At 46.3% G+C, this 16,904-nt stretch overlaps 1 protein-coding gene across 1 annotated transcript in view; it reads right to left on the minus strand.

Annotated features, from left to right (window-relative positions):
- Positions 1 to 8,400: 8,400 nt before the first annotated feature.
- Positions 8,401 to 16,904, minus strand: part of COG6 (component of oligomeric golgi complex 6) — a 57,067-nt gene continuing 48,563 nt past the window's right edge. Inside the window, exons 17-19 of the mRNA XM_009908676.2 lie at positions 16,445 to 16,498; positions 13,206 to 13,285; positions 8,401 to 9,277 (exon numbers count right to left, since the gene is read on the minus strand). Of these exons, the coding sequence (XP_009906978.2) occupies positions 9,130 to 9,277; positions 13,206 to 13,285; positions 16,445 to 16,498 (282 nt within the window). The 3' untranslated portion in view covers positions 8,401 to 9,129. The remainder of the gene's footprint in view (positions 9,278 to 13,205; positions 13,286 to 16,444; positions 16,499 to 16,904) is intronic.

A 16,904-nucleotide genomic window follows, 5' to 3' on the forward strand; every position in this document is an offset into this window, starting at 1 on the left:
CTACAGCAGAAAACCCTGGGAGTACCAGGTGGTGTACAGCTGGGGGAAATGCACAGCACAGCTGCGTGGACAGAGCTTCACATGTGGGTGAGGGAAGGACAGGTAATACATGGCTACAAACCTTTGGAGACATGAGAACAACTTGAGCAGTACAAAAGCTGCTACAGCAATGGAACCCCTCCAAATCCTTCTGCCTTTCCTTGAGCAGAACTTGGAGTGGCAGCAGGGCTGGTACCATGCATAGTTCTCCTGATCATGTAGCCACAGTTATTGGCACCCACAAAGCAGATTTTCCATCTCAAGAGCACACAGCATCACCCTTCAGAGGCCTCCAGGAGCCACCAAGCTCTCCCTGTGTACTGAGGCAGATGCCAGGCACCACTTTACAGGCTGGGGTCAGAGTGGCTGGAGAGCAGCCAGGCAGAGAGGGCCCTGGGGGTGCTGGTAGATGGTAGGCTGAACATGAGCCTGCAGTGCCCAGGCAGCCAGGAGGGCTGCATCAGGAACAGTGTGGCCAGCAGGAGCAGGGAGGTCATTCTGCCCCTGTACACTGCCCTGCTCAGGCCACACCTTGAGTCCTGTGTCCAGGTCTGGGCACCTCAGTTTTGGAAGGAGGTTGAGTTGCTGGAAGGTGTCCAGAGAAGGGCAGCAAAGCTGGGGAGGGGTCTGGGGCATAGCCCTGTGAGGAGAGGCTGAGGGAGCTGGGGTTGCTTAGCCTGGAGAAGAGGAGGCTCAGGGGTGACCTTATTGCTGTCTACAACTCCCTGAAGGGAGGTTGTAGCCAGGTGGGGGTTGGTCTCTTCTCCCAGGCACCCAGCACCAGAACAAGAGGACACAGTCTCAGGCTGCACCAGGGGAGGTTTAGGCTGGATGTCAGGAAGAAATTCTTCCCAGTAAGAGAGATTGCTCATTGGAATGTGCTGCCCAGGGAGGTGGTGGAGTCACCATCACTGAAGGTGTTCAGGAGGAGACTTGATGGGGTGCTTGGTGCTGTGGGTTAGTTGATTAGGTGGTGTTGGGTGATAGCTTGGACTCAATGATCTTGAAGGTCTCTTCCAACCTGGTTTATTCTATTCTCTGTAAGCACCCTGCATTACTCTGAGCCATGGCTTTACATTCAGCTGTTATCATCCCTAAAGCAGGTGAGTCTGACAGCTCACTAGAAGAAAAACTGGTGGCACTCCTCATGCAGTGGTTTAGTTCATACCCTCTTGGGGAAATAATGTTCTGTCCTTTGGTCATTCTGGATATAACAAATAAAAACTAACCCCACAAAATAAAACCAAAAACCACCCCCACAAAAACCCCACCAAAACCCAAAGCAACCAAACCAAACCTGCCAACAACAACCAAACCAAACCCCCAACCACAAAGCACCAAACCCAGGGGGGAAGGAGCCAACACACCCACCAAAAAAGGTCTCATTTAAGTAAGAATCTGACACGTTTCACCACCCCTGTGATACACCTGGGGGCTGCTGAGGGCTTTGGGAAGGGCATCTGGAGGAACTGCTGTATGTCACAAGCAAACCAAAGAGAGTGAGAGCATGCTCCAGTGTAAATTACTACTGGAACTGAAGAGGGGGCAATGCTGCTGCACCACCTTGGCTTCGGAGCCCTTTGCGAGTCAGAGTGTTGGCAAGCTGATCTTCTCCTGGAATTTGCTTGGGCTGCTGTCTGGAAGTGCCTGGGCTGCACAGGCTCATCCTCACAGTCTCAGCAGGGCTGCTGTCAGTTCTGTTGCTGTGGACTGCAGCACCAGCCCCACGGCACAGGTTTCAGAGGGATAAATGTTTGCTGGTCCCATAGGCAGAGTAGTTGGCAGTGCCATTCAGATTCCTTAGTGTTTGCTATATTTCATTGAGACAAACTATGCAGCTTGCCTGGTAACTAGGTTGTTCCTCTTTAGACACAAGGGAACAGGACAGCCCTGCTCCAAGATGTGAGTTGCACTCATGACAATGCCAACAGAGGCAGCAGAGGCTCTGACCCTTGTGAACAAGGGCAAGTCTCTCCTACTGAAGTAGGCAGGTGCTCTTAGAGCAAGGTGGGGAAGGGGTGCAGAAGGCAGATTTGTGCCACAATCTGGTAGGGCCGTAGAGCTGGAAGCAAGACCCAGGCTTCTTCTCACCACTGTGACCAGGAGATCTGAGGAGCTGTGAAACTGCTGGGTAGAGCAGTTCAGGGTTAGACAGGTTTTATTTTGACAGTCTCTGCAATGGGAAGCACAAGGAGAATCAAGGGGCTGGGATGACCGTGCAGAACTGATACAGATAGTAGGGACAAGACCTTTCATTAAGAATTTCCCCATGAACGGGTCCTTCTGCAGGACCATAAGAGCTTAGCCAGTCTTTTCAGAGCCATCCTCTGAAAATCATTCATAAATGGCTATGAAAAGTTCCTGAGGCTGCTAGGCTACAAATCAGAGCAGCAGAAACACCCAAGGAAAAGAAGTATTAAAAAAAGATGGCAATAAAGTGTGTGTCCTCTCCTGACCTCTGCCCACTTGTGACTGATCTTCCAAAGCCAGCTGCAGATGCAGAGAATGAGCTCATGTCCTGCCTCTGCAGCCAGGTACTGTTGCTGGAGCCTCTTGCAGAGCCAAGGCTCAGCGTGGCTTCAGGTGGGTGATACGCCCCTGTGAAATCTGCCCTTGCAGGGCAGCCATGGGCCAGCACAGGATGCACTCAGGCAGCTCTTTTCTTCCCTTTTCTCTTTCTCTGTGACTCCTGGAATGTGTTTGGTGGAAAAAATGCAGAGAGAGGAGAGAAGGCCAGGAATATCACCACCCTGTTACCTTTCCTGTTGGTTCTCAGCTGTGGGGCTGGTAGCCTCGGTGGCTTATGCCAGCATCAGTCCCCAGGGAGCCTAGGGGAGCTCCTGATGCCCGGCAGGTGAACCACCCCGAGGTGAAATGATCTTCTGAGGTGACCCACTTCAGAATTACAAAGAAAAAAGATCCACCTGCACAGGCCTGGTTAAGGCAGGGAGGCACACAGCCAAAGAGCTGAAGTCTGTTTTGAGGAGAAAACTCTCTCAAGGAGTACAAAATATTCACAAACTTTCCAACCTGTCTCTCCCTCCCTGTTCCCCTTAATGGGCATCTTTTATCCTGTCCTGAGCAGCAGCAGCAACAAGACTAATTAGCTTAACAAGCAGAACAAATGGTTTTATTGACAAAAAAGAACCCTTTGAAATATACATTACACTCACAAAGGATTAAATTACAGCCTATTAGCCATTCTCCATAAAATAAAGATTGCTTTGATAAATCACCACTAATGTTATCTTTGGCTGATAAGAACTCTCTGCTTATTTGTGTGGCTTCTATAAATAGTGTGTGCTCATTTTCCCCTCCTAAATATAGTCAGTGATACAGTCTGCCAGGCATTTTCCTGCAATCTGACAATGCCACATCTGTGAGCTAGGCAGCAAATGAAAGCTTCATTGTCTGAATATGAAACATGCAACAGCCTCTTCTTTTTTCCCTTTGTCAGCCTCTCTGCTGTAATAATATCAAACACCTTCCAGCCATATTTTGCTCAATCTTTGCTGCTAAAGCCACACAGTGAAAATAAACTTTAAGACAAGACATTGTGCTTCACAGAATCATGGAATCATAGAATGGTCTGGGTTGGAAGGGACATCCCAGGGTCAAGTAGTCCAACCCCCTCAGGATAGGGTAGGATAGGATAGGATAGGAATAGGAATAGGAATAGGAATAGGAATAGGAATAGAATAGAATAGAATAGAATAGAATAGAGTAGAGTAGAATAGAATAGAATAGAATAGAATAGAATAGAATAGAATAGAATAGAATAGAATAGAATAGAATAGAATAGAACAGAATAATCAGGTTGGAAAAGACCTTTGAGATCAAGTCCAACCTAACACCCAACACCATCTAATCAACTCAACCATGGCACCAAGTGCCTCATCCAGGCTCTTGCTGAACACCTCCAGGGATGGTGACTCCACCACCTCTGCAGTAAGCAGGGGCAGCCTCAACTTGATCAGGTTGCCCAGAACCCTGTTGGGCTTCAGCTTGAATATCTCCAGGGTAGGGGCTTCCACCACCTCCCTGTGCAACCTGTTGCAGTGTTCTACCACCCTGGACAAAGAACTTGTTGCTAAAATCCAGTCTGAATCTACTCGAAACCATTGCCACTGGTTCTATCACTACAGGCCTTTGTAAACAGCCTTTCTCCATCCCTACAGGCCCTCTTCAGGCACTGGAAGGGGTCCCTGGGACCTTCTCTGAAAAGTCTGTGTGATAATCTGGAGCACAGGGAGGCCATACCCTCACTCAGACCTTTATGTGCTTAAGGAAGAGTGTACTTTCTCAGGTGTGAAGGGCTCCTTTGCACTTGCCAGAGGAGGCTTAGGCTGGATATGAGGAAGACGTTCTTCCCAGCAAGAGAGATTGGCCATGGGAATGTGCTGCCCAGGGAGGTGGTGGAGTCACCATCCCTGGAGGTGTTCAGGAAAAGCCTGGATGAGGCACTTGGTGCCGTGGTTTAGTTGATCAGATGGTGTTGGGTGATAGGTTAGACTCGATCTCAGAGGTCTTTTCCAGCCTGGTTAGTTCTGTATTCTGTGTTCCCATAGCTTTGTACCAGAGGATCCTGTAGCTTCCTGCAGATTTGCCCACACCATCCTTGAGGGGCATGAACCAAGGATCAAGGTAGAAAAGATGTCATGGGTTTACTTCAGCTCTATGCCAAGAGTGGCTCTTTACTCAGGGATTAGAGAGCCAGGGTGTTGTGATTAGACCTGGGTGTGACAGGAGGTTCACATGCCTTTGGAGCACCTGGTAACTACACATGCTGGGCTAGTGTGAGCATCCCCACCCCAGCAGCAGCCCCGCAGCCACCCTGGCCAGCGAGCAGCTGGTTTGGTACCGCACAGGAGCACGGCAGCACTGCCCAACTGCTTTTGAAAGAACTGTTGAAGAATGCACTGATGCTGACAAACTGAAGCTGGCTTCCTGCTGTGCAGCAGATGCACGGAGACCTGCCCTGCCTCAGGAAGGGCATTGCCTCTCCAAACCTCCAGGACAAACATCAAAGATCAAGTTACATTCATTCCTCATTTCAAGGGCAATTTCCCTTCAGGCTCCCTCACTGCTCTGGATGCCGCTGGGGGCTCCAAGTACCTCACTGTACTCCAAGCAGCCCAAGGGTTAGAACTGGTCCAGAAGCTGCAGCTGCCTTGAGGTCTATTTTGCAAAGTGCTTCAGAGTGAAGGGGGAAAGATGCAGAGGTTCTGGAAAGCTTTACCAAGTGAACCCAACATGAGCAGGAGTTCAGCTACGTGACATCTTTGCTTCCATGGCTGTTCTGGATGGGTGCCCTCGCCATGAGCAACGGCTGCTCTCGGCACTGTCCCTCAGAAGCAGGTGGCAGCAGCTTTCAAACGAATGCACACCCACGTCTGTGCTGCCTCAGGAGGGTGTGTTCTACCAGTGGAAATATGTCTAAACTCTTTAGCTTTCAACATTCTGTAAGCTTCCCACCCGCTGGGGTGCCTGCAAAATGACCCAGCAAGGCCAGCAAAGGGATCCAAGCACACACAGAGGGTTTTTAAGTGACTGGAAGTTTAGCTGCTCTGGAAGCATTCTCCTCCAACACACCTTTCAGAAACTTCCACAGAAATAACCACAGCTGAGTCTATTGCCAGACAAAATGCAGGGCTACAGTCATGGATCCCAGAGCACAGGGACAGCACTCAAACACTGCAACGCACATTCTCACCTTCCCACACCTCCTCAAGCTCCTTTTCCTAGAATAGAAAACATTAACAAAAGAGATAAAAATCCCTCTGGCTGGGCTGCTGCCTGCTTGCTGTAAAGAAAACAGCTTCCTCTGTCCCTCCCAGCGTGGTGTGCAGGTTGACAAAGGGAGAATATTGTACACGTAGCACTGAACTTCTGTGGTGCTGTCAGCAGTGCAAATGAACCTCCTTGGGTCCAGCCCAGACTCAGCTCTGTGGCTTGCCATTTGCTGGAGATTCTATGATTGATCAAGTCCTGTTCTAGGGATTCATGTATTGGAGTCCCTGTTCATGACAAGGTCCCTGTGTAACACCTGGAGAAAGATCTAGGCCTTGGAGGCTTCAGAGGAGCTCCAAGTCCCTGGCACATGCCCCCAGGCCAAAGCCCTCCTTGCTCGTCTGTCTCATAGCTGACTTACACACAGCTGATGCATTCAAAGAGAAGGAGCAGAGCTGTCCTGCCTCATACTACACAACAGTCAGGGGCTTGGGTGATCTCCAGGAAGGCAGGAGATGCTGATTCTGAACTCCTTCAGCCCAGAACCAGCTCTCCCACCTCCCATGAAAGTGCTCTTTGCATCAGATGATGCAAAAAGAGACCTTTTAGGCCTCGGTTCTCGGAGTGCCAAAGGCTGAGAGTGCTGCCCACTGGGTGCACTATTCCAACACTTCTCTTCACCCATTTTTCCAAGCACACTGCTGCCTAGCACAGAGTAACAGGCCCACCCTTTGAAGGCATGCCCCTCCACACAGTGTGTTTAAAGACCAACAGCAGCAGTGCTGACTAACTCAGACCAGCCAGGAGAGCATCTCTCCATGCACCATGATGCTCAAACCAGACCTGCAGTAACCAGCCCGAGTATGAACCCAGTACTGACACCCAGAACGATTCCAGTTACTGCAACACTTATGGGTGATCCATCTAGCAGCAGAGGACTGCAACTGCCTGGGTCCTTGTGTGGACACCAGGCAATTTGTAACAGAGCAGAAAAGGCAGGTCAGAAATCAACAACCCTCTCTCACCTCCTCTCAGGACTCAGCAAGCAAGGGGAAATAACAACACGAGAGACAGAAGTCAGTAAACCAAATGCTTTTATTGATGTCCTCTCTCATTTCTGCCCCTTTGTCATTCACTTTAATTGCACAGACCCAAAGTAGTAATTTAATTGTACTAAGTTATAACTTTTGTAGCATTTGCATTTTTATTATGAGAAGCTAAACCCATGGGTAGTCTCTTCATGGACTCAAAGGCAGGAAGCAACTTCTTATTAATCCTCATGCAAACTACTGACAGTACTGGAGACCGAGGCTGAGTGTGACTCCAGGACAGAGTGCAACCTCATGAGTATGTTAATCTAGTTTAGATTTAGAACCCTTTCACAACAGGAGTAATTGTCACACATTAGATAGTAATTACAGGCATATGAAGCAACATTACTAAGCAGCCTTTTGGATATAGACTCTGGTAATGCAAAATCTGAGTCATTCCAAGTGCCTTTACCCAGTCACAGAGTGCAGCTTTTCATTAAAGCTCTTCTAAGCTTCTAGAGGTTGGGGTTTTTTTGTCTTACAGGGTTGAATTTCTTAAGCAGAATAAATCTAAATCTACCTTGCCTTTACAGAAGAATTTGCACCCAATGCAAGGGCCTCAGGGACACTTACACCTTCAAACACTCTCCTGTTGTCCCAGCCAAGGGTGCCCATTCGGAACAGGAGCTGTCGCTTTACTGCGGCAGTACCAAGGAACGTGCTGCATGCATCTTGTGCAATGAATTGTCTGAGAGACTACAAGGTGCTGCTGCTGTTCCTGCCTACTTCCTGCTCTTTGGCACACATACACTAAGCTGCAGGCTTGGCTGCCACTAACTAACTACATTTTATATGAGGAGTATGACTGTGATAAAAATAAACTGGAAGTTATTCCGTATGAATGGCTGCTCATCTGCCCCTTGGTGCATGTAAATAAGCCACAGCTAAGGTGAGTCTGGAGGTTCCAGTAACTCTGTGGCACCCAGGCCACAACAAAGAGGGGACAAAACCCCAAAACAACAAACCCTTAAATGCTTCCAACAAAACTGTTATCTAAAATTATCCTTTAATCAACCAACCATTAAAAATAAGCCCCACAACCTTCCCCCCCGAACAACCCAAACCACCCCCAATGCCTTTTACCGACATTCTGTTCCCTGATTTTTTCCTGTGACAAGGCTTTCCATACAGACTGCTTAAGCAATTTGCAGAGAATGATTGTAGGACCCAACAGAGAACAAGTGTCCCAGTTACCTGTTTTCCTCTGCAACTGGAAGCAAAGGTACCCTAAACCCTAACTCTGCAGAGTTTCTACACAGAGCAGGTTCAGGTTTGCCCTGGAGAAGGAAAGAAATGAAACCTTCACTCCTGGCTTTCTCCACATCAGCTTAGAACAACTACACAACCTGGCTCTCCTGCACAGCTCCCAGGACAACCTGTGGCTGCCATAGGTGACCTTAACTACAATTTTCAGGAGCAACATGGCAGACATGTGAAGCACAACATCTTGTGGTGAATTGTTAACTGAAGAGAAGCTTGCACCCACCGGAGCAGGCGGAGTTTTTCTGTACTTCAAGCAAAACGTAAACCAAGTCCTTGTGACCGAGGCATGGCCATACTGCATTTTCCTGACCCACAGTGTTAGTGGTCCCAGCCTTAGGAGAGCTGCAAGTTTCAAGTGATGGAAAGATTCCTACAGAACCACTGCAACAAAGCAAAACTCTTCCAGTACAACAGAATTGTACAACTAATTGAAAGCATTACATTCCAAGGTATGCACAGGAAAGAACAAAACCAGCAACAATGGATTCCAAACCAGCACACAAATTCTGCCCAAAGATCAAATACTCTGACACTATTTGTAGGCTGTACAAGCACTGCGCTTGAGAAATGAAAGGCTATCAGTTCTGTTAGAATTACACTCACCAGCATTTACTGATGACAGGCTGAGACAAGGAGTAAAGAGCAAATGGAAGTACTGGTGAGGTCCTAAGAGACACTGGTTCAATGTCTAGTTGGAAGGATTATGCAAGGGCAAAGCTTCTGCCTCCTCTGCTCCCTTTTCCAAAGGGACTTCATATTGTCAAGGTCCATTTCCATGAGAGGCACACATGGACATCATTTTTAATCTCTATTCTATTTTGCTGGCCTACAGAAGGTATTCAAAGGCACAGGACAGAGTAGATTCCTGACAAGCAGATTAAACAAAACACATTCCTACACAGTTTAACTCTACAGCTATACATCCAAACCCAAACCCAAAATGACTCGATGCAAGGACTCAACAAATAGATAATTATGGACTCTGATCAATCCTGGGGATGCAAGACTATGACAGGAGTGCCTGGACTTGATGAGGAGATCTGTGCAGAATGGTTTCTGGATCCTTATATTCATTGGCAGGGTCCATCACAGCTGCATATACTTCACTGTAAGCTCTGCAGACCAGCTCTGTTGACTGTTTTATTATCTGCTCCCTAAAAAAAACCACAACAAATCAAACAAAGCCACAGACCATGGTTTGCAAATCACAGGGAACACAACTGGATTACATACACACACTGGAAGGGGCATGCTAAAAATACACATTAAAAATCAGGGAGTTACATTCCAAAGCCCTTGCACTTTCCCTGTGAAAACAGCCTGAATTCTTAAGACAAAAGGGGGCTGCTCCATCTCTTTGTATCACACACAGATAACCTCTCATACACAATCCTGATAAGCAAGAAACCAGCTTTTCATTTCTCCAATCATCAACAAAGCCCAGAAGGATTTAATTTGCATGTGTTACTTTTTCAGCAGACTGATAATCTTAGTGAGCTACCTTCTGCCTCCTCTGGCCTTTGCCAACTTACTTTTTCCCCATCCACTTGTACATACATTCTGCTCTTCTTTGTCTTGGCAACACCTGATTCCTTAATCAGTCAAAATATAAGAGCTCAAAGTGACAGTGGCCAGAGGTTTACAACTTGCCACAGCCCTTCACCACCAGTGCTGAGAAGTCTGCATGCTGCTGCTTGCTGGCTCTCAATGAGCAGCAATGCACAGAGATTGGATGTTAAATTTAACTTAAAAGTTTAATTTGATTGTATTTTACATCACCCACTGAAGCAGTTTAATCACCATGGTGATGTGCTTACAGTTGCACATGCATTTTGATCTATCAGAGAAGGTAGTTAGAGCTGTTTTACAGCCAAAGCCATTCAGAGGTACACTAGGAGTAGCTGAAGAAACCAAGGTAACCACGAATCCAGATTCAGCCTTGCTGTAGCATAGAGTGAAGGAACAGAGACACCTCGATTGCATCCACTAAAATCAGGGCTGAATTCTACTAGCCTTTGGGAACTGAGAAGTTAAGAGAAATCTCAGAGACAAATAGGTCAAATTTTGTCTTCTCAGGAAATATGAAGAAAGGGAAGTTATGAAAAAAAATAAACCTAAGGGACAAAACCTTTGCATTTTATCCTGTCTGCTCTGCTGATACACAAACCTGCCAGTACCACCAGGCCACCAGCAGGCCTGGCAAGGCTGGTCTTTTAATAGCAAATGTAGAACCACTCTTGCAAGGGAAATACATTCAAGGTGTTCAGATGGAACCAGCTGTTTCTGAACGCAGCCTGGGGTCACCAACCTCTTGCAACCTGGCAATCTCTTAAGAGAGCGCTGCACACAGAATTGGTAGGACATTACCTGTATTGCACCACATCATGTTAAATGAAAAGGAAAAAAGTTCATTAAAATATTCCAGAGGATTGAAGAGCATCAAATGAGCCCTCCCATCACATGCCACTGTCATTAATCAGTACATTAGGGTTTCAGTTGCCATAACAACGTGATACAGTTCATCATTAACACAAATGGCAGCGCCTTCTAAAAACAGGACTGCCAGCAGCCACTTCCTGTGATTCCACACAAATGAAGAGATCTTCTCAAAACCAACAACACTTAAACAAATAGATGGCTTAAAACTTTCTTAAATGACCAAAGGGGATTAGGAGGGCAAGAGTATGCCCTGGCAAAGGCTGGAAGGAATGTTTTGCTTAACTGCAAAGCTGAAATGATGTTTCCAGTGAGTACATGACACACCGGTCCCTTACCAACACCACTTGGTCTGTGTTGAGAACCATGAACCCTTGGGGTCCAGCACTGCTGGAACAGAGGGTCACAAATAACAGATTTCAAGGAAGACATCTGCAAAACTGGCATCAAGTGTCTGCAAAACTAATGTGAAGATTTCAGCTACTACAGGCAGTACTGGTTAAATGCTCGGCTTGGGGGTTGAGAAACTTTGTAATTGTGAGGGGCTATTTACCACAGGAAATATTGACTGTTAGGACCCTGATTCTGCACAGATGCACCTCTGTCAATAGGCATTGCCATTTCAGAAGTGTTGCCTGTGTTTGAGGCTGCATGTTGGAATGCTAAGTGGCTAACAGACTTTATTTTCCCCATTCAGAGCAGAATCTGACCTGTAGCACTGAGCTATAGCAGACTGATAAACCCCTGCACGCCAGCGGAGCTACAGCAGACACAGCAATCCTCACACAGACACAGCAATCCTCACACAGACTCACATCTCAGCTGCCCACTGCTGCAAGGTAACATGAATTGGGCTTGAACTGTGCTAAGAAAGGTTTTAAAGGGTTATCAATGGAATAAGGATAAGAGCAACCAGTTTATCTTGGGGTTCATCCAACAGAAGAATTTATAAAGCTAAAGCAATTTTACTGTGCTCAAGTCTTTATGGTAGCATAAAGTCTACCTTGGAAAAATTGCTGCTGTGTCAGCAGTGAAAAAATGGAGGCCTTCAAAATACATCCACTGTTATTATGATTTTGAAACAGACACACTTTAAAACAAAATAAACACCAAGAGCTAAAGCCAGGTTTACCAGATCCACATCTAAAACCAGAGCTGCAACACTTCACTGAGGTTTCAACTCGGCCTACCCTGTACTGGAGCGTGACAGGGTCAGCTCTGCTGGCCGAGCTTTGGGAACAGTAACCCCAGCAGACACCCAATGAACCAGGGGAAAGCACCAACATCCCCCATGCCAAGCCATGCACCAAGTATATGGCACAAACCCAGAAGTCTTTGGATGAGGAGAACCCGAGCAATACAGCAGGAGATGCTGACAGTTTATTGCTGAACTCCCAGCAAGCAAGCCTTACACTTGCAAGATGCTGCAGTGCAATCCTGCTGAGGACAGGCATTGGTAGTAAGAGTCCAAACACTGTTGCATTACATAACATGTGATGTTCCAGTCTCAATGTTTGGAATGTTCTGCAACCTGCATTCTCCACAGAAGTGTGGGAAATAATGCCAGTGAAAGCTTCTCATCAGTGCAATGTTTCACTCCCTCAGGTTAAGTACTACAGAATGTGTCAGTGTGGTTCACATTCAACTGGACTGAAATTCAGGGCACTTTCCCTAGCCTTAGAGTACAGTAAGGATTGAAAAACAAGAGAAGAGATAATAAAGTTCTCACTTCCATACTTCAAAGCAGAAATCACTGAAAACAACCACATTGGGTGAAAAGTAAACCCAGCACAGTGCTCGATGGGACAGAATGCCCAAACTCCACAGCAGAAGATAACAAAGTTGAGAAATCCACACCTGATGGAGCAGTGGGGATGAAATAAATCTTGAGTGGAGAATTGCATTATTCCATCTGCCTTTGGAATGCTCATGAAACAGTTCTAAAACAATTTACAACTGAATTGACAAAAAACTGTGGGCACAGCAGAATGTGTTCAGAATTGATGAATGTAATTAATGCTGATGGTGTCTGTTAAATCAAGAGTAACCACTTCAGAGAGCTACAAAGCTACATACTCCTTGCTGCTTGCTAGAAAAACAGAGGAGGGTCAGAACAAAACTGAATTATGACCTGAAAGACAATGCAAATATGAACACAGCTGATAACCTGAATTCTCATCATGTTCCACCAAAATCTGATCAAATCAGTCCCTGTGATCATTATGCAGGCACAGCAGAAATTCAGAGGTAAGCTGCCGTCGTGGTCCAGGCCCAGCCAGCAGCTGAGCCCCATACAGCTGCTCACTCAAATGCCAGCCCACACCCTCTGGTGTGATGCAAAGGGAAGTCAGGAGACAAAACCCCATGGGATGACACAAGAGTTTGAAGAGAACAGTCAGGAGAACAACAATGCCAATGCAATCCTGTACAAAGCAAGTGATACAAAACACAGTACTGACCACGGTGGCACATCCCATCCACCTGAGCCTGTCCCACCACGCTGGGTGCCACACCACGGCCAGTCACCCGCTCAGGGCACGCACTCTGCCCCGCCAGCCCTCCCCTTACATAGCATCAGTGTGGTGTGGAATACCCTGCTGGCTGGGTCACCTGGCTGTCTTGGCTGCAGCCAGGACAGCTACTTACTTCACAGTGGCACTCAGTAGGAAATTCAGCTGGGACATTAGCAGACTGTCTGGAGCAGAGAGGTATCGGTCAAACTGAGCCTGAGGTGGGGAAGAACACATGAGACCAACAGATTAACAATTTCCTGTTATGTGAAAATAGGCAACAACACAGATGTCTTGAAAGTGTTTACATTCAAATGCCACCTTCCTACTTGATAAAATTGCCTCTTTTTATATATTTAAGATAGAGCCTACAAATGTTTAAGGTAGAACTTAACAGCCAAAACCAAGTGTCTAATTTAGCAGCCCTGTCACCAAAATGGTAAGTTTCTGACTCTGAGGAGTACAGGTAGAGGGACAAATAATAGAATCCAGCTGCCATAATCACCCATCTAAGTTTCATGTGCAGCTAGTGCATGTATGCATGCACCACTGAAGATCAGAATCATCAAATGGTAGGGGTTGGAAGAAGCCTCCAGAGACTGTCGAGTCCGAGCCCCCTGCCCAAGCAGGATCACCTAGGGCAAGCCACACAGTAACACACCCAGACGGGTCTAGAAAGTTTCTAGAGAAGGAAACTCCATGATCTCTCTGGGCAGCCTTACAGTAAAGAAGTCTTTCCTCATCCTGAGGTGGAACTTCCTGTGATCACACCTAGCCTGTCCAAGTTAGACATGTTGCATGTCTCTTTTCACCTTTTGACAAGGAGTCGCTGCATAACAATCTAATGAGCACTTAAACTGGTAAAAACACGTGCAGGGGATCTAGTTCAGGCTCTCTGAAGTGCTTCTAAGCCTACTTCTCCTCCTCCACATAATATATAGTGAAAAATCAGCTTTGATTCTCATAGTTTGGAGGGAAACAAATACAAATTGGATACAAATGACTCATGAAGTCCTTCACAGTTGTCACAAATTAACTTTTCAGGGTTATCTGCCCTCATTTGGAAACAAGGGAGTTTCAGCTGAGAGGGCTATGGACTTCACCACCACAGCATCACCAAGCATGTACACAATAGAATAGAATAAACCAGGTTGGAAGAACTTAAAAGGCTGTGACCCGAAAATTTTTCAGGTTAGGTTGGAAGACAGTGAATTTGCCTGCAAGTACTCCCTCTACAATGGTTTAAATCCTGGGAAGCCAACACATTAGGCTGATAGATGGGCTTCATGTGGTTTCAATTTCAGCATACTGGGTTCCATTCCCTGCGTTCACACAAGCAGATACTAAACAAAAGAAGGTAGACAATAAAACAGTTGGGATTCTTCTCTAACCATGTGAAATTATTATACACTGCCATAGACAACACAGTTACTTATGTATAATTTAAAGAGATGGTCCCCAAGCTGCAGTCTTTAAATTCCTCATTCCTTTAAATTCCACCAGCCCATGATAAAGAATACATAGAATACATAGAATACATAGAATAAACCAGGTTGGAAGAGACCTTCAAGATCATCGCGTCCAACCCATCAACCAATCCAACTCCGCCCAAGCAACTAACCCACAGCACCAAGTACCCCGTCAAGTCTTCTCCTAAAAACCTCCAGTGATGGTGACTCCACCACCTCCCCAGGCAGCCCATTCCAATGTGCAATCACTCTTTCTGTATAGAACTTTTTTCTAACATCCAGCCTGTATCTCCCCTGGCGCAGCCTGAGACTGTGTCCTCTTGTTCTGGTACTGCTTGCCTGGGAGAAGAGACCAACATCCGTCTGTCTACAACCTCCCTTCAGGTAGTTGTAGAGAGTAATAAGGTCACCCCTCAGTCTCCTCTTCTCCAGGCTAAGCAACCCCAGCTCCCTCAGCCTCTCCTCGTAGGGCTTATGTTCCAAACCCCTCACCAACTTTGTTGCTCTTCTCTGGACTCGTTCCAGCAAGTCAACATCCTTCCTAAACTGAGGGGCCCAGAACTGGACACAGTACTCGAGGTGCGGCCTAACCAGTGCAGTGTACAGGGGCAGAATGACCTCCCTGCTCCTGCTGGCCACACTGTTCCTGATGCAGGCCAGGATGCCATTGGCCCTCTTAGCTGCCTGGGCACACTGCAGGCTCATGTTCAGTCTACCGTCGACCAGCACCCCCAGGTCCCTCTCAGCCTGACTGCTTTCCAGCCACTCTGACCCCAGCCTGTAGCTCTGCATGGGGTTGCTGTGGCCAATGTGCAGAACCCGGCACTTGGATGTGTTAAATCTCATGCCATTGGACTCTGCCCATCTGCCCAGCCTGTCGAGGTCCCTCTGCAGAGCCTCTCTACCCTCCAGCAGATCAACTCCTGCCCCCAGCTTGGTGTCGTCAGCAAATTTACTGATGATGGACTCGATGCCCTCGTCCAGATCATCAATAAAGATGTTAAAGAGCAAGGGGCCCAGTACTGCCAAGAACGCATGCTGATCTCAGCACACCACCGAGTGCTCTCTTTCTGAGCTCTGTTCATTCAGCCAGCTTGGTACTCACTGGTTTGAATCTTGGCTAGAGGAGCACAGGCTACACTAAGGCAAGTAGGAGGCATTCAATACACATTTTAAAGGACCTGTCTTTCAGAAGAAAATCTTTTCAAAAGACCCTTTTCCATGAGATTATCCGTGTGCAGCTGGGTGAGTAGGCCTTATGTACAGTTAAACTTTCAGAATGAGGCTAAACTTGGCTAAGCAAGAAGAGTGACAGATCATATATTATTGCTACTGAACTCTGATACTGCTATCTCTATGCAAAATAGCATTCCCAAAGTCCATGAGAAGTGTATCAGCTGGTAATTTGTTTTGGAATATACTGTAGCTTTCAACCTAATAAAAAAGGTCCCTGTGACATATGCCCAGCACCCAGCTTCTGAGTTTGCCTGAATTCTTTGCATAAAATCAAAGCCTTAGGACTACATTTACAGATGACAGCAGAACCTGTATTTCAAAGCATACAGGCAAAAAACATCCCAAACAACTTTGGGGATTAAAGCTAATTAGAGCTAAGTATTTGCTTTTAGCAATTTGAGATGAGTCATGGGATAGCATTCTATTAAGTGAAGTTTTGCCTCTTAAGGCTTGGAAACTAATATTCTATTACTCCCCATTCATAAATAATTTATGTATTTATTACTTCAAGTGATTGAGTTGCTATGAATGAAGTATTCCTAGACACACAATTTAGCTGCTCTTCAGGAGTATGAGTGGTTAGATGAACATTTACTACATCACATGTTTAACAGCATTCCTTCCCATGTCACAGTACCACCACCACAGCATCAAACTGTACAAAGCTTACCATTGCAACCTTCAGGGACACAGAATCCATGCTTGGCAGATTTGAAAGAGGACCCTAAGAATCAGCAGTGAAAGCAGGTGAAAAAAAGGTCATACTAGCATATTGAAGAAGAGAAGAAATAATAAATTCTGTAATCAGATCAGTATTAAATTGTTATCTGATCCTGCTACAGGGTCAGAAATGTTTGAGCCACTGCATCAATACTGAAAAGCTGTTAACAGTTCATTTGCAGCCTACCTCTCTCTTAAATTAAAAACTCTGAACACTGATTTCTTAATATGTCTTCCTTCTTCATCACTACATGATAAGCCTCCAAAAAAGCCTTCCACAAAGTCTAGGATAAAAAGTGAACTGCAAACTGTTCCAGAATTACAAGAGGACAACTTCCCTCTATTCATCTCTTTTGAGACAATGTGGAATTCAAGCCTCATTCCCAGTGAATAGAATAGAATAGAATAGA

The sequence above is a fragment of the Dryobates pubescens genome, chromosome 7, assembly GCF_014839835.1.
Source record: "Dryobates pubescens isolate bDryPub1 chromosome 7, bDryPub1.pri, whole genome shotgun sequence".
In the NCBI taxonomy this organism is placed as follows: Eukaryota; Metazoa; Chordata; class Aves; order Piciformes; family Picidae; genus Dryobates; species Dryobates pubescens.